General features: G+C 35.8%; 1 protein-coding gene across 6 annotated transcripts; it reads left to right on the forward strand.

Annotated features, from left to right (window-relative positions):
- The first annotated feature begins 581 nt into the window (after positions 1-581).
- On the forward strand, positions 582-17,608 carry sh3bp2 (SH3-domain binding protein 2). 6 transcript variants are annotated; one of them, XM_077738115.1, is made up of 14 exons: positions 4,681-4,713; positions 4,796-4,853; positions 12,462-12,601; positions 13,935-14,037; positions 14,151-14,268; positions 14,374-14,441; positions 14,548-14,633; positions 14,705-14,782; positions 15,114-15,789; positions 15,977-16,100; positions 16,228-16,283; positions 16,569-16,644; positions 16,743-16,802; positions 16,875-17,608. In XM_077738115.1, the coding sequence occupies exons 2-14, from the start codon at positions 4,834-4,836 to the stop codon at positions 16,998-17,000; spliced, it is 1,731 nt and encodes a 576-aa protein (XP_077594241.1). In that variant the 5' UTR covers positions 4,681-4,713; positions 4,796-4,833; the 3' UTR covers positions 17,001-17,608. The 6 variants fall into 6 exon arrangements, with proteins under 6 accessions (XP_077594243.1, XP_077594240.1, XP_077594241.1 ...); XM_077738117.1 differs by lacking the exons at positions 4,681-4,713; positions 4,796-4,853 and adding an exon at positions 582-621; XM_077738114.1 differs by having other exon boundaries at positions 4,665-4,853.
- Positions 17,609-19,252: the final 1,644 nt, after the last annotated feature.

Here is a 19,252-nt window from a genome sequence, read left to right on the forward strand (position 1 = left end):
AAACATGTGGGCTGGTAAGCATGAATGTGTAATATTTTAAGATAGCAAAATTAGGTTTTCAAAGTTATAGACACAATCTGGAGTCAGCATTGTCAAGATTAAAGAGTCTTAAAAGGTAATTGATGTGGGTGGTAAAGGCTCCTTTTCTAACCTGCAATTATAGTCAAGTGTCTGTCAAAGTGGATCTAAATTATATTAGCTGTGTATACGTACGCTGTGTAAATCTGTACACAATCACGAACAATTCTTCAATAGATGCTTAAAGCCACACTTTGCTAAATTACACAGACTACATATTGAATTTTTTTTCATTACCGTTATTGTCTAAACATGACACACAACTGACTCCATGTTGCCTGCACGGAAGTTGGACATATCCACTATACTACATTGGTCAGTGAATTAACCAAATGGTGGATATACAAGATGTGCTCTTGTTGACTGATTGGGCAAAGGTTGTACAAAATGACACAAATGTACCCAATACTAAAAGTGACAGGAGCAGCCCATAAACATATGACCAAATACTAAGAAAACATACATCTGCCGTCATCATTACTACCTCTCCCAATTTTCCCATGACGGTTGGGCGAGTGGGTGATGTTCTCTGTGTCTGGTTAGGTAAGTTATACTGTCTGAGGTTCTATTTGGGCATGTTATTCTGGTAATCATAATTAGATTTCATGGACTGCAGGAAAATAGTTACATCTCCATCGATACCAAATACTAATACAAACAGCATTTATTTGTATTTGTAACTCATTCCTATTTGATTGATTTTGTTATTATCAGTATTATTAGCTTTTGCATGAATGTTACTTAGTCCAACAGCAACTGCCAAATGCAAGCATTAAAATCATAGTCATATTTCTGTGATACTAATGGGAGGTGGACAGCAATCGTTCCGTCTGGATTCATGTGGAGGCATAAGGGGAGTGAATCATTGATTCAACAGCTATATCGTTGTTTTTGTGGTAAATGGAGGACTGTCTGGTTTACTCACTGTTGCTAATAAAAGAATGGAACAGAGTTATATGCATGCTTCATGATCACATGTTCATCTGAATGTTTGTCATGTTTTCCCCTTAATGTTTTTCCCCGATGGTGTCAAGAACTTGATAGTCATTGAGGGTATTTAAAAACAGAGAAAGAGACAATTAATAATCAATAAGTTCAATATTATGAAGAAAAATCATTTTAAGAGTATTATGTGCAGCATAATAATCTCATTTTTTATGATACACATAATGCTATTTTTTTTTATTACCAAAAATAGTAAACTGCTCTATAAAAGGTTAAAAGTCTTAAGTGTCAACTTCAATATCGGTCCGATGTTGTGGTCAATTTATCTGAGAGGGTTAACAAGATTATATTTTAAAACAAAATAGCCCAGAATCTGTTTCTGTGTTAAATCAACTCATCCTATTTGGAATATATATAATTTATAATGCAAATTAATCATCATGACAACTTTTAAAGACCACAGGGATTAAACCCCGTTGATAGGAGAAAAAAAACTTTATGGACGAAAGAATTTGCAAGAGAAGTTTTTACTTTGGTGCGTGCTTTGTTAAAGAACAGAAAAGTATACAGTACTGTCAGAAAGTGGTTGCATTCTATAAAAGGCAGCAATGATCAAGCAACACCACAATGATGGCGTATGCCATGTCATGTCATGTCTGCCACGGTCAACAACAGGAGTTTGGACAAGCTTTTTGACCAGCTGCAGATATTTCCGGTGCACCAGATCATTTTGTGAGAGTACCCACATAGATTCTCAATTATACAATGATTTCTGCACACCTTTCCCCACATACTAGCACCTAAAAACATATCAGCTGCTATCAATGGTTGTAAATGTTTAACACCAACGGAGTACAAAACTTTTAGATAAACCTGCATACACATGCCCAGACCTTTTTTGTGCCTGTCACAAAAGTAGAGCCCTTTTTTGCTATTATGATGATTGTCCACATTAGTCCTTACATGTGCTATTTTGATTGCTTAATTTAAAATTGTCTACAATTTATTTAATGGTGATGAATGTCTCTCATTTTAGAGCAATGCCTGGATTCTAAAATTATGTAGCACTTGATGAGAGTGGAATTATATACTTTGTGTGCAGTTATCAAACTTCTCTGCTCAGAACTGTGGGTTTGGCAAGTGTTCCAGGCAAGCTTTGCATTTGTTCTTAAGTTTGTTATTAGTGTTAGGAACGTATTTGTCTGGCAGCAGGCGCAGTAGGGTGATAGTTTAAAGGTTACAAAAAAGCTATAAAAAATAAATGTCAATGCAAAGGATGTAGTTATTTGTATGAATCAGAATTGGTCCCTAATGAAGACCTAAGGTACAATACACTTTGAGTTAAGTGCTAAAAATGTTAAATGGCTTTGTTTTGTAAGGAATACAGACAAAATGCCTTTATAAAACTTGTGCACTTAGTTTTTAGAATCTTATTAAACTTGTATAATGATAATAAAAAGCAATTAATTTAAGTTTATGTTTCATTTGCTTCACCAGGGTGTGGTCTTCATAGTTGTGGTTGTGACTGAATGTTGAAGAGAGGATTATTGGTTGGAAAATGTGGATTTATTTTTCTGTGGAGTTTACTACTTATTGGAAAGACACTTGCTAACTCATCTGTTAAAGGTTTTTGAAATGATTCAGGCTCATGCAACAAAATATACATTGCAAAATGTCTCTTGTGTACTGATGGAATAAGTACTAATTATTTGCCAATGTTAGTGTTTTGTGTCATTTTAAAATAATGTATGCATTATTCAGTATGATGAATTTTTCTTTTGAAATTGCAGAAAATGTCACACTCGCATGTGCTCTGTAGTTCACACTATTTTTGTTGCAGGGTGTGGCGCAGAGGGGTTGCATGTGTTATTTGTGTCTGAAAAGATGGCCACTGTGGTCATGTTGTGGGCAGACTCAAACCAGACTTTTACGCGCTTAAAAAAAGTTAGAGGGAAAAAAAGCAATGGGGAATGAAGAGGAGATACGTTTCCCGAAATCTATGGAAAAGAAAGCTATAAGGATTCTTACATTCATGTTCTATACAGGGACACATATTAACCTCTCATATCTTCACTGCAGACTTTAGCAATGCAAAATATTTCATTGTGATCATTTTTTCCCCAGAATTAAAAACATTGAAAGTCACAGTGAGGAAAACCCCCTCATTGTGGTCCTGGTCACAAATATGGAGAACAACTAGTAAAAAAAAAATAACATAGATATAAAATAATAAAATATCTAAAGAGATCAATCATGCAAAGAGATTAACATACTTGTCAGCACAATATGGTCATGAACACAATATTAAAGATAAGCAGGATTCAATATATGAATACAATATGTTTCAATAGATTATAATCACAGCTCTGCATTCAGATGTAAATCCACCTTGGATTTGCAATTTAGTTGATGAATAGCTTCCAAAATTGTTTTTAACCACAGAGGGGATGTGTGCATCTAATTGTAACCCTAAAATAGTGTGGTGGCTTCAGTCTTTCAACCTGTAGATGCACTTATATAAACAATTATGCCGCTCATGCCCGGACTTCAAAAAAACCCTGGGTTACAAATTTTAAACCTTTTATTTTTCGGCTGTAGTATTTCTGAAGAGGATTGTGTGATAGATTCTGTTTGTTTTTAATATGTCCTTGTTGTGCTTTTTTTTTAAAACAAGTAGTACAAGCCACAAACACACAATACTGAACTCAGCAAACCTGGAAGTATTGTGTATAACCTTTCTGGGAAATTACTATAAAACCATGACCGTTAGACTTGGGATTTACCCTTAACTGGTCAGCGTGCTGCCCCTTGGTTTGTGTTGTTTATACTGTTTTATAGTTATGAACACATCATAAAAGTGGGGGGAACAATATTGTAGTCATTGTGATTGACCACAATCCAACCAAGAGGAAACAGTCAAATCACCATACATTAAACTGTTAGGAAAGGAATTTTGTGATACTTGATAACAGATCAGTAGTTTACTTAACTCAGATTTGAAATATAGGTGATTAACAAATAAGACTCAAATGTTGCAAAAGCCCCAGAAATATGGCAATACTTTGAATTGGGCTGCTTAGACAGAAGCCTGCTCCCTGAGTGACCTAGTTTGTCTAATTGCTGGGTAATTGATCGCTTGACTCAGGTGAGTTGGATGAGATAGACCCATACCTGTCAACTGGTACGTTCTCGCCGTAATTGGTACAACTGAAAGCCCATTTTTATATTGGTACGCTGTACACATGAAAATGGTACGCTAAACGGTGATTTTGAGAAAAAAAAATAAATTAAGGCACTTTCTAGCCATTTTTCACCATCCGCCATTGTTTCTTCCCGGAAACGCATGTCTGCCAAGTGATATATGTACCGGCGCCTCTGATTGGCTAAAAAAAAAAGATCATGATAAACATTTCGTTTTGTAACACTTTCACCATGTGATTTCCGTTTCCTGTTCCCTTGTTTATGTTTACTTTCATTTGATCAGCTGTTTCTGGTCTGTTTACAAGTCAAGAATGTTCGTGATTTTTTACAAAAAAGTAAAGTGGTAAGATTTTCCATGTATTTATACATATATGTAAGGGCGAAAACAAAATTTGGTAAGATCACAAATGGTTCGAGGTTGACAGGTATGTAGACCTGGGAAAAAAATCTGAATGGGTGCCCAAGTGGACCAGAGTTAGTGATCATCTGGTATGGTGTATGTGTATCAGACACACTACTGGACCAAAAATACCTCAGTACCCACTGATGTTAGTGTTTGTAATATTTTTAGCTTAGATCAACGGAATCTTTCTGGGGGCGGGGCTGTGAATGGAACATACTCAGCTTATGTAAGTATACATGTTCTGTAGTTTATTTGTTTCTTGACTTCAGATAATTGATAGATTAACACTTCACAGGCTGGTACACAATAAGTAATATTGAGGATTTTTTTTCCAAATAATTTCATCATATAAATGAAATAGTTTGTGATTATAGTGTTTTTATTTTAACATCTTATTCACAATCCTGTTTGTGCTTAAGCAAAAACATGTCCAGACAATGAAGTGGGTGTTATGCAAGATTGTACTGCATATGGTTTAAACATACTTTGCATACGTGAGCATGTGATTATACATGTTTATGCATGCGTGTTCCAGCTCTAATTTGAAACATTTTAGGAAAAGTAACTGCTTCGGAACTAGCATTCATCTGTCTCTCGTTGGATCAGGCAAGCATAATTACAGATGACCGCAAAGTCAAGGCTGACACTCCCTATGAAGAGGCCCTCCACTATGGCAAAGGAAACTGACCTTATATGGGTATTTCCTTGGAGTGACTCTAGGTTAGAGCCTTGAGAAACAATAGAGAACAAAAATGGCTAAGTTAGTTGATGTTCTGGCAGGTAATGTGGCTCTGCAGTTAGTGTAAACTATACGTCTCCAATTCTTTCCTCCCTTTAGGTATTTAAGAACATGAAGTGGTCTGGCACTTCTCAAAATTTGTATGATGAATAAGGTTTATTTATACAGCTGATTTCCTCTGAAACCAGCTGATTTTGTTATTTTATAAATCTCCCGCAGTCAACTTTTGCGCTATAAATAATACTCTTCAAACAGTGCATCCTTCTTTTTGAATCTAGAAATAAGTATTGTACTTAAATGCATACAAAATAAATATAAATGTATATTGAATACAATAATATTTAGACCGTAGAATGTATAGCTAAATTTAAACTAATATTTTTCCTCCTTTTTTTTGGTTAAGTGAGTGGACATGTCTTAAAAATTGTCATTTTTTTCTGGTGTTTTGCCACTTGTAACATGCAACAGAGAATAATTTGCAAAACCATTTTCACCCAGTAGTTTCTTACAGTAATTGCATGTTTTTTCTGAGTACTTTTAATTTATTCATCCATAAAAAGAAAAAAAATCTATACATGATGCACATTCATATGTTGATCTGTTTTTTTGTGTTGTAGTAGTATTTGTATAGATTTGTTTTAAATATTTGTGATCCTTAGCAGTTTCATAATGCTGCAGTTTAACGTATAACAAAGTTGAGACAGCTGTCTTTTTTTTCTCTGAGACACAAAAAAAGCACAAAAACTTTCTATTCAAGGTGCCAGGGATTTTACAGTGGTGAGATGAGAAAGGGACTAAATATACACTCAAAATGTCTGGACCTGGGAAGATGTGTGTACCCTTTCAGAATGGTACAGAAGAAGAAAAAAACATTTTTCATATTCACTTATATTCCCCTGTTTTTTCTTTTGCATCCTTTAACATTCCTAGTTTGTTTCTGTTCTGAAAACAGACAAACAAATTGTCATGATACATGCTTGACAATCGTCTGGTGGACACACTGCAGTATCTAAGCATCTCCACCATATGTCGCAGTTGGTTATGAAATACAGAATGTATTTAATGTTAAATTCTTCTGCCATCTAACTGAAATGTCACACTAGAGGGCAGCATCAGTCCTCAAAGGCAAATCAAGATAATAAATGATAGTACAGTAGAACTGTACACAAGAAATATGGAATAATGGATTTTATATATATACATATACACAACAAATTTTTAAAAATATATAAATATTATATATTCTAAAAACAAAGCATGGTCTTATTTGGATTATTAAAACTAATAGATTAAAACTCAAAGGCATTAAGGGGGGGAAAGGGAAAAAAAGCATAACACAGAAGGAAAGCATGAACTAAAGAGTCCTCTCACTGTTGCTGTTGTGGTTTGACACATTTCCTGTGATAGCTAAAAATGGTGCAGTGTGTATTGTTCTCTGTAAGAAGCGGGGGTTGATACTTAGCAGCACATGTTGGACACTCTTTCTGTCACTACCGGGAAAACAATTGCCTTCTCCTCAACAAAGAGTAGCATTTTCGTTTTCCGACAACCATGCCCAATAAAGTTCTTTGTACTATAATTAAAAAAACTGGTCAATAGTGTACATTTGTTCCACTCCTGAAACCACAATCTTCTTTGTTCTGCATCCATCTGACTAAACGACCATTATGCGTGAAAGCCAGAATTATTTGCAGGATATAAGCTCAAGTGTTCAAAGTTATTTGTGCTGCAACTTCTACAGAGTTGCCATAAAGTCAAACAGAATTCATAAGTTTAAAATATTTATCCACACAAACAACTTGAATTATAAAAAGTTGCTGAGAATTCACCTGCCTTCCATTTGAAATAATCATTGCAAAAGTTATGCATTTTGTACTCTTTTTTTATATTTATTAATTAAAATAATCTCTCAAAAGAGGTGCATTAACTATAAAGTATACATTTAATGCACCACAGTAGACAATGTATGTATATATCAGCAGTATACTATATCATGTCATCCTATTGTTAGAAATTGAAAATAACGAATACATTTTAATCTGGCCACACGATTGGCTGGCCAACGATTCAGGGTGTCCCCTGCCTGGGGCCTGTAATTGACTGGGATAGGCTCCAGCACCCCCTGTATATTAATAATAATGTTTAGAGTTCATGTTCTATTTCAATTGAATCTTGCATCTAGGCTGTTCATGACGTAATTGCTGACCAGATGTTTGAAGGAGTTTTCTCTAAAGGGGAAGTGAGTTCTTAAGCCTGGCTCCTGTCAAACCGACACACATGTATTAGAATTGTAGGCATTCAACGGAACCTGCTTTATTTTTGTTGATGTAATTCTTTAACCATCTGAGGAAAACTCATAGCTATTTTTTCTTGTGGTTGAATGGAGGCTGTCTCCAACATTGTGCACAGTAGCTCTAAAAAAAGTTGTGTCAGGAAGTGAACTGACTGGAAATGGAGCAGGACTGAGAGCTGCAATGGTACACGCAAAGGAACCGTTTCAACTGACACTACACTAAATGGGTAAGTTACCTTAAATATTGAAATCTCATTCAGTATCTTGTTTTATGAGGACATTTAGCCTATCCACTTCCATTTTCTTTAATAATAGAACCCTATTTCTTGCAAAATGTTCATTTCTTAGAGTCAAGAAAATGTTTTTATTTAAGGATTTTGCATGTTTAAGTAACAAAAATGTAGGTGTAAATTAATTGCATGTCTTTTGACACTTATACATGTTAAACTTATAGTAAGACATTTAAAATAATAATAATATTAATGATCAACACAAGGCTTCAAAAGTGTGATGTTTATAAGAATAAGTGGTTGAGAAAAGGCTACTGCCTTATTTTGCAATAAACCACCACTTTTTCCCCAATTTTTTTACCATTCAGATTATAGTCCATCACATTATTTATGGATATTTATAGTCTAATGAGGTTTAAGTCTTTTGGTGTGCAGACATTTCCTTTTAAACACTTTGGTGGGTGGGATGCACCTTTTAGTCAAAAACTATTGTACATAAATCTTCACAATCCTTTACTTCCCAATTTAACTGATATTAATCTTTTCTGTTTACATACAAAGAATGAGGAAATATATAACAGGGTCATTAGAAGTTTGAACATTAATTACTATGTACTTCTTTTTGTGGTTAAAATGTGGATGTCAGTTGAGACGTACATAGCAGTAAAACATTTAAACAATTGCATGAAAAAGTTGAATTAAACTATAACTACTCTAATGCCATAGTCAAATGTTGACTTTTGCGAAATTAGTGATATCAACACCTTCATTTTCAAGGCCTTCACTAAACAACGTCTGTGCAATTGTGTGCATCATATTCTAAATTAAAGGATTGGCTTAAATGTCAAATAACATAATTGCTACATATCAAACCATACTGTTAACAGATGACAGAAACCTGTGACTGGAATATAAACCGTTGCAACTCTGTTTACCTCTTGGTTTTGAAATTATAGTAATTCATTCCTTTGCATGCAGAATGAAAATAAAACAATAACCCTACCTAACACCTATTTCCAAGACCAATATGTATATAGAACCTCGCCAACACACATACACACTAAATGTTCAATCCTTTCAAGACAAATGTGAAACCACAACAGGAAACCAGGTGTCTGATAATATTGTCTATGAAAGGCCACCCAGACACATGAAGCGGTTTGCATGGGTGAAATTTTCCCACGAGTATTGTAATCTGAATGTCCATTATGTTTTACAGTAATTGCATTTTTTATCTAACACTGTCCCTATAGCTACAGTGCTCCATGTTTTCTCAAATGAACTGAATTTAAAATATAGTTGTCACAAAGTTATGTTACAGAGACATGTAGAAAGGTGTATCTTAAAACTGGGTCATTGACGGATTAATGTTGTACTTGCCTGACTTCCGAGAAGGCAGCGTGGGTTCATTTTCCACTCAGTGATCGTGTGAATGTACTGTAGGTGTTGATTTTCAGTTACCTTGGCTTGACAAGCTTTCACGCTATTCTAACTGATTGGTCTCTAGTCAAGAATGTACATTATGTTGCTAAATAACCATTAAAATGCGCATTCATATCTACAGAATGGACAATTTAGAGCAGAAGTGTCCAATGTGCAGCCTGACAGACACTTTGTAATTCATTCATACTGTCCATATAGCACTAAATATTATTTTCTTGATATGGGTGTCATAAAACCAGAATTTTGTGATTTGTGTGATGGAGCACGAGCACTAGTGCACTTTGCTCAATTTCTTATCCACTGTAACAGTTGTTCTTTCAACCCTACAGTCAAAAGGGCAATGGTAATTAATTAATAAGGAACTTTAAAATGTAAAATTGTGTATGTGCATATATTTCTAACCTTAGGGACAAATTTTTTACACCAAATTAGTTTCTGACAGGAGGATGGAAAGCCCCCCATCGCTCTTCGTCCCCTTATGTGCACATATAAGTCATGTTAGTTCATTCTACACCAATCACTTTGCAACTTAGACGAAGGAAGGAAACCGCTGACCAATCACAGGAAAGCCCCTACAGGAAATGAGTGACAGAGTTTGAGGACTTCAAACCCATTTCTGCAGAATTCAGGGAAGACACAACTAATGACTATTGTCTTCTTACTTTGACCTTCCAAATTGCTTCATTTTGCAATAGTTTTTAACTTGGTTGGCTTCTTCAGACTTCTTCTGAACCTGTTCAATTTTTGCTCAATCTGACTGTATAGTCAACATTCCAACAAGAAAAGATGCTGTAGTGGGAATTGTTGACACCGGCATGTATGTTTCATCTGTGAGGAAGTCAACTATTCGTAGTGCAGAGCCGAGTGTCAAGATGTGTTTTCAGGAACATAAGAATTTCATGTAAGTAGAAAAAATTCTGACTGTTGTTATCTAATTTTTCTGCAGCATGGTGGGTTAAAATATAAAAACAATCTTGTCACACAGTTTATTTATTTTCTATTCAATCTTAAATTGATTCTCAAATAGTTACACTTTAGAAATAGATTTTTAAAAGCACTTGTGTCATTTTAGCATTACTTTTCATTTATTGTTTAATTGTTCAGTGCTTTTATTAAAGTGTAAGAAATATTTTAAATTATGAGCCAATTCCTAGCTGTGGTTATTAATCCCCCAACTTTGGAATGCACCAATATTATTTAGAAATTTTGAGGAGGTTCCTTTTTTAATTTATGCTTAATATAATAATTTGACAAAGCGTGAAACTCTGTCATGTCAGTTATTCCTACATGAATGTTTTGTGTTAGGAAATGAGACATTTCCAGGAAGCGTTTTAGTTTCGACTGTCTTATGAGTGGGAAGCATGGGCGTTAAATCTTTTCTTCCTGTCTTGTGCTTTTACACTCTACCTCATTGTTTTCACAGATATAGAATATATATACTTTTGTTTAACTGAGTCTGGACAGTTGGTTACAATATTTGGTATTATAAATGCTTTCTTGTGGTAAAACATTTACATAAAGTGGCTGGCACGTTTGCACAATTGATCAACATATTGTGACTGAGGAGCACTTAAATTTTGTAATTTTGTATTACATCATTTTTAGTACACTGTATTTTACTTTGATGTAAAAGAAAATTTTAAAATATGAAATGAGTCGCTCCAAGGAAGTAAAATAAGGGTGCAAGTGTGTGGATTTTACTTACATGCATGCTCTTAGAAGTCAAATATTTTATTTTATTTTGCTTGTGCACTGCACGCATGTGTTCTGAGGATGCAATTTTATTAAATAATGGGTTGACTTAGTTTCCAACTACAGAATATTCTTTGCAAGTCACTTGCAAAGGAGGGAAAATGCACACAAAACATGTATTTTGGATTCATTTGAGAACTCGGAATTAGTGTGTGAGCTCCTGACAGAGCAAAAAAGAATAATAAAAACATAACATTAGTATCAGGCTTTTCCCCATTTAAACTGTACAAGTATTACACAACTATTGTATATCAGTTCGGCCTATAGCCTCTCAGTTAAGTGAGTGCAACAGGAAATCCAGCCCTCAGAATGATAAGAAGCAGGACAACCCGAATCTATGCCTCAATGATAATTCCAGAGTATTGGCTTTCACACTAGAGAAGAAAGCACACATATCTTCCATGTTTTGTTTTATATGTCCCCACCCTGATAAATGATGAGGGTTTAATCTTTTATTTGAATTACCGTTCACCCTTCAACAGAAATGACGATCATTCTTGAGGAATGACTCACTGCGTCACTTTTAGCCAACAAGTTGTCAACCTTTTAAATCACAAAATTACTCATACATCTCCTCACCACATTTTAAATATGTCTTGACAACTGTAATAATTAACAGATTGATGCTAAGTGGAATTATTTCTGTGGTGTTATAAGTAATCCTTTCGGTAGCAAAGTTGGGCAATTATTTCTTTTAAGTTAATTTAAGTGGATAAACCTTTTTTATGCTCAAAATTCTTCTGTTAATCTTAAACTACAAAAAAAACTCACATAATTTATCCACTCCTCAATCTCTAAAGTCTGTTGATAAACTGGAAGTTACCCATGATGTTATTTGAGGATGAAAGGCTTGTTTTAGGATGTTTATTTTGACATAACATGCACTCACCAGACACAGAGACACATGCACGTACATACACATTAATAGAAACCTCATCTAAAGGATTCAGGGTATGAATATTTCCTGTTTGAACTCTGAATGTTTACGTGTTTGGTAGGCATCTCACAGAACAAGTCACACTTACTTGTATAGTACAAATTAATTCATGAGATCATTGTTTATAGCGTTCCAAATATGGAGGAAAGATGGTGCCAGACAAACGGGATCTGAGATTTTATGTTCAATAAACATTGCCGTTTACTGACCCATTTTTGTCAGCACACATCGCTTGGAGCAAAAAAAAAAACCCTTCCACAATTCATTTTTTTTATTACCTTGGTTAGAAGTATGCGTTTTGCTGAGTTCTCCTATATTTCAGTTTATGGAGTCTCTTATTTTGAATAGTAGTGCATGGTTTGTCTTTTTGTATTTCCTCTGCTAAGAACATTTGAGCCACTTTGTTTTCATTCCTTGACTGTTTCTTGCATTTCATGCAGAACCATGTCATCTCTTGAGGTGTGCTGGCCAATACCGATGCGAGCCATCGGAGCGCAGAATCTCCTCACTATGCCTGGAGGCGTTTCTATAGCGGGATACCTCCACAAGAAGGGAGCCAGCCAGTTTAGCCTCCTGAGATGTGAGTAAATGTAGAATTATTTATGAAAAATAAATCCAAATGCAATACATAATGGAGATACAACCGTTTAGTCTCTAGTTTAATATTAACATAGCCCTAACGTACCACATTTTTACCTGGATTAGAGTACAGAAACAGTGAATACACTGCATGGAAAGGGACGTCACTTTCAAAACTGAAAGGCAACTAATTCGAGACTTGTGTATAGAATAAATAGCCAATGTAAAGGATGTCCATTCACAGGCTCAACTGGTGAAGCCAACAGATCCTATTTTGGATCAGAGTGAATATACTGCCTATACTAACAGCATTTATGTATTGATGGATCCGCCTACGGCACGCTTGGCATGCAAACATAGGAGCCCCTCTACACTCTGATGTTCTTTGGTGGGTCAGACCAGACGAAGTTGGCCCCCACCTGCTTAGTAGAGGCTTTAACACTGAGGTGTTAAAGGCTGTGGCCATATCAAAAACCTTGGCACCTAAAGCTACAAACACATTATATAATGTGTAATGCAGTAAGGGCAGTTTGATCCATTGCCAAAGCTACACATTTCAGGTCCAAGTGAACAAATCCAGCCATAGCTCGACCCAGACACTCAGAGATGAAGTTGTCCTAGACAGCTATATGTTGGTTGTCATCAGTGCATCTTTATCTGAGGCCGCTATTGGCCAGACATGGAGTCTTGGAAAGGCAAAAATTAGTCAGTGTCTTCTTATCAAAGGGTGTCAATCTCCACTCCTCTTAAAGGAATGTTGACTGGTAGCTTTAAATCAACGATACTGTACTTTCATTTGTAATCATGAAGCTCTTTACTGAAAGAGGCACCACTGACATAGTATTCAAATATTTCCACTTCAATTTTGTCAGTCAGGCTCACCACAGAAGCTGCTAGACTGGCCCACCATATATAGACTATGCATTTTAGAAAATACAACCATCTGCAGAGTTAATTATTTTTAGAAGCGCAAAGCCATTATATCAATCTTGGCTGAGGGAAATTGGCATTAATGTTCCCCTGGACTTCATAACTCCATGGCTTTTGACACTGCTTGATCTTGGCTCTATACCTGGTAAGATAGAGCAGCTTATCATGTTGGCAACAGACAACCACTCCAATTGCAAGAAAACTTGCCTCCCCGGCAATGAAAATACTACATGGCTGGAAGCAGAGATTAAACCCAGAACAGGAAGGAATGTACCACTCCCACAACTGCATGTCCCTTGAGGAACTGCTGCTTGTTGTATCCGTCTCACCATTTTTTAACAGCACAGTATACTGAAATCAACCAAATGACCCCACTGACTAAATACTATTTGCGTTCTTTTCAGGGCCATTGAGGTACATCATTATCCACAAGGGCTGTGTGTACTACTTTAAAAGTAGTACATCTCCTGCACCACAGGGAGCCTTCTCTTTAAATGGTTACAATAGGTCAGTGACAGAGTTCTTCATGTTTTTTAACCCTCATATGGAACTGCTCAGATTTATATCTCACCTTTTAAGATATGTAATTAATAAAGTTATCTGGTTATTCGTTCCTACAGAGTGATGAGAGCAGCAGAAGAGACAACATCCAATAATGTTTTTCCATTTAAGATGATCCACTTTAGTAAAAAACATAGGACATGGTATTTCTCTGCAGCTAGTGAAGATGAGAGGAGGGTAGGACCAATCACACTCCTTATTTAAAACTGAACCTTTAATTATCGCACAACACATTTAATTCCAACATACTGACACCAATTCATATTCTGTGTTGTGATACAGAGATGGATGAGGTCCTTGCGGCGAGAAATTGATCATTATAATGACAGGAATGAGTGCAATAATCCTAGGTAACAAAATTATACTTTGTTTACTTATTCATAAACTATGCAAGAAAGGAGATCATGTTTCTTCTGCTTTTACTTATTGAATTGTAACATTCTATTGTTGCCATAGTGACTCAGATTCAGATGCCGACAGTTTTTATGGGACCATTGAGAAGCCGATGGATATCAAACACTCAACCAATAATGCAGACACTGGTAAGATATGGCGGAGTGAATTGATTTTGGACACATTTTCTACTGGTTTACCCTCTTCTCTCTCAATGAAGATTATGTTGAAGACGATGACGATGATGATGAAGAAGATTATCTGAAGCCAGATGGTGATTGTGTGCCAACATGTACAGGTGAGTAGAACGTCCTTTCCATCACAAGCTTATAAATCAATGTATGAAGCCATTTGAAACAATGTTTCTAGAAGTACAGTAGAAATAGTACAGTTATTCATTTATTTTTACTACCCATGTTCCTATTTGTATATACTATTTATAAATTTGTGCTTTGTCCATATCCTTATTTTTAAGTATTGCTTTGTTGCCATCTTGTGGCAATTCTATATTATGGAGGATAACTCATAGATTTTTTTCTATGTTTAGCCCTCACAAATGCAATATCACATCTCAATATTCTGTTCATTCATTCAATGTAAACAAGAGAATCTCGGTTCTACTTCCTCAGGTCGACCTGTCGGTCCTCCACCTTCTTACCCACCTCCTCCTGTCCCAGCGATACCCCAGCAACAACTAGGATCTTGTTTAGCTCTCCATAAAGCCCCACCACCACCAGTACCATCACATACCGGACTCCCAAGTGGTGCAAATCCCAAAAAGCGCTTTCCCTCGATACAACCTCCTATTCTAAAACACCCAAACAAAAGTCCACCACCTCCACCCCCCTTTTCCTCACATCTGCAAAATCACCCCTCTCCTATCCCACCGCCTCTCCCTCCCCCAAACCCAAAAAGACCCGCTAAAAACAAGATACAATCTCTGGCTGGGCCAGCTACTGGGAAAGCATGCTTGAGGTCTTCATCAGCTGTATCAATCCAAACACTTGTCACTGAATTAGACCACTGCTCCCATGATGCACAAACTAGCAACATCTGCAGCAAACCAGTTCAATCAGGGACTACTCCTACGAATGTGGAAGGCTCAATTCCAAAATTGCAAACAACAAAACACCTATTACCGACTCGGACACCCTCAAAGCTCCCACCACTACCCAGCCACCCGCCACGATCTCCCCTTATTCAAAAAGTACAACAGAATAAGAGTCTAAATTCAACTAAAGTTCCACCAGCGGTAAAGCCTCCATTGCCGTCTCCTAAGCCGAGACATCTGGGGACACTCCTCCAGTAAGTTTCACTCATACAGGAGAAAAATTATTTGATTCATTAAGTACTCTACTGTATCATACTATAATATTCTATTTGATACTTCACTGTACTCTATTATATTGTACGTTGAACAAATACAACTTTTTTGCCACAAATTATATTTTTGGGGAGCAGTTTTGCTATGTGTAATGTGTTTTTCTACCAGAAGAGCAGCTCCAGAAGGTCAAAGTTTCCGTTCATCAGGAGATACGTCTGCTATGGAGTTCAGGAAGGAACAGGACTTGAACAAGTGCACGGAAGGAGACATTTATGATGAGGATTACGATAATGTAAGAATGTTCAAACTCATTACTTTGAGTTTATTTGCTTTCTGTAGTAGCGTTCTAACTGAAGTTACTGTGAAAATAAGACCCTATGATCACTGGATGATGTTTTTTTTATTGTTTTTTTTCACAGATGCATCTTCCAGACTCCGTTTTCATTGACTCAACGGAAACCACTTTTGTGGAAAAGTACGTTAGACAGATATTTAGAATAATAATTTTTGGATTCAACGTGCTGAGTTTGTCATTAAAAGATGACACATCTTTCAGCGATATATTCTATTTTTTACCAAACAAATATGTGAGCATACTCTTCCACATGTATTTTACTAAATATACCAATTTTGAATGTTTTAATCATGTTTCTGAATGAAGAGAACGTCAGGAATGAGGCAAAAGTCCACTACCATAACATTTGTTCATGTATTTCTTGTATACATACATTTTTCATACAATTTTTCTTTTCTCTTGAAGGTTATTTAAGGAGAGCTCCGTCCTCCCACAAAATGGACTTTACGGCATCAGGAACTCTGGAACCAAAACCTCCAAGGTAAGACTGCAATAAAGGCTCATATTTCAAATTATCAAAATATAAACGCAGTATCAACATTTGAAGATACAATATTAAATCCAAGCAAATGTTTTCAGGTGCTGGTGGTATGGGATGCAAGTGTAGACAAAGCAAGAAACTATCGGTTGTTTGAAGAGGTATAAAATATAAGTTTGTTAGCTATTATATAAAATCTTGCACTGAAACTTTCCATTTGTTCTATAACACAGGGTGATCAGATGTTTCTGGACTGTGATGTCTCCTTCCCCAATCTTTCATCTCTGATTGAACACTACTATACCCATCCTCTTCCTCACCATGATTCCCTTTGTCTGCAGATGCCTTACTCAGCTTAACCAAGAAGGACTGAAAACTGGCAATATTGGATATGTTTGGATTAATGTAGCACTCTAAAATTCGCTAATAGAAATAGAAAAATGACTGACCTTTTTTTGATATCTAAATAGCCAACCCATTTAACCAGGGGGAAAAAAATAAGATGAAAAGGATCATCCCAAAAGCCCACTCCAAATACTGCCTATTCATTGGTATGGTGGACAAATGTGAAATTATGTCTTAGGTTTTTTTATATGGTATTTCACTGAAAGTTCTTGTTAAGAAATATGATTTCCATATTTCCTCACACAAGTGCCGAAGCATTTGAGTGGATCATTTTAAAATATTTTTTTAAAAGAAAACCTGACAATGAACTGGCTATATGCTGTATTTTAAGTTTTTGTATTAGATTAGCTCAATTTTTACACGTTATTTTAAAGATGATCACCCATATATATTTATATTTACTGTTCCTGATGTATGACGAGATGTAAAAAAAAAGTGTACACAAATGTAAATATGAATATCATTTTTAAGATGATAAAATGAGCGAGAGCACAATTTTTTAATTTAATTTTATATTTGTCTTCAAAGAAGTTGCTGTAATAAAGTTACATAGGCTTGGTTACTTTTGTTCACTGCATTTTCATCACTGTACTGTATATCTTAAAAACATGGATTTCAGTTCTTCCTCAGAAACAGATAGAAATGTTTGCACTTCACATTAAACTGTTATGATGACTGAATAGGTGAGGCATGGTTGGTTGCATAGTGCATGGTTCTTTCAGAAGATAATGATCATCACTGGGCATCGCTGTCCGTGGTCCTGAAATGTTTTTTTTTTCAAGATGAGAAAAAAGAGATAAGATACTCAAACATGAAATATATATTTTTTGCATCATCAGGAAGGAATTGAGTGGTAACAACAATTATTATTGCCAAAAACACTTAGTCTCAAATTCACAGTTTTGTTAAGGAAGGGCTTTGGAATTATTTTGAAAACAAACAAAAGGATGATGAAACAGATGTGGGGGCTGCTATCATTGGATGATTCAAACTGGTTCTCCTGCTCTACTTCTCTTTTAGTTTAAATGATAATACAACAATAAGCCAATTTAATAAAATTAATGTGGCACAGTCAATGTATTGCTCAGTCATTCGCTGTGTTCTGTGCCGACAGACTCTTCTTATCAACAAATGCAGTGTATTTTAGATGAAATAATCATTACATCTGGTTGATTAAAAGATGTTGGCTGTCCACAAAGGCATGCAACATTGTTCAGTGGTTTGTAAGCTATTTCTTTTCCCAATGAATGCAAAAAAAAATCTGGGACAGCACAAGCTTTAGGGGGTATCTGCAGTCATCATCCATCACTGAAGATGTGGTCCAATCCTTAGATAAGGACATAGTATGAAATTTGGCAACAAGCAATACAGTGGAACAGTCAAAGTCAGAATAATAAATATCTCCAAAATTATAACGTTATCTGTATTTAAATTTGAAATCCCAAACTCAATCAGAAATATCAGAAAATGAATGCAAATGCAGAGAATTGAAATACAGTATGTAGAGTTCACATTCATTTCGTACATAACCTTTTATATGACAGGCAGATATGTAAATCACTCTGTTCATTAGATTCATTCATTCATTTTCTATTTGGCTTATCCTCACAAGGGTTGTGGGGGCACCGGAGCCTATCCCATTCAGTTATGGGCAGTAGTCTGGCGAAACCCTGAATCATTTGCCAATAAATCGCAGAGCAAATATATTAATTATACTAACAGCACTTTTTGGACACTCTAAATTGCCCCTAGGTATGATTGTGAGTGTAAATGGCTGTGGCCTACGATCGGTTGGCCCCCGATTCATGGTGTCCTCCGCCTGTTGCCTGGAGTACGCTGGGTAGGCTCCAGTACCCTCCACAAACCTTATGAGGATAATGTGGTTCAGAAAATGAATGAATGAATGAATGTATTTATACTATTGTCTGAATATGCAGATATGGTTCAACTTGTAATGCAGTGGGTATTGTAAAATATGTACGACTTCATTTTCATCGCATCTACTTCCCAAAAATCCAACATTCTAATATTTTGAATGATTCAATCACTGCAACGAAGTGTAATACATATTTTAACTGTGGCAATGCAATCCAGATAGTCAAGAGTTAACAAGACATCGAGAAGGAGGAGGGAAATGCACCTTGTGACCATCTCAGCAATTGCTTGGGTTGGCCTTCAACGTCACACACGTAGGAAATGGATTTGG

This window comes from Stigmatopora nigra, chromosome 17 (assembly GCF_051989575.1).
Source record: "Stigmatopora nigra isolate UIUO_SnigA chromosome 17, RoL_Snig_1.1, whole genome shotgun sequence".
Taxonomy (NCBI): domain Eukaryota; kingdom Metazoa; phylum Chordata; class Actinopteri; order Syngnathiformes; family Syngnathidae; genus Stigmatopora; species Stigmatopora nigra.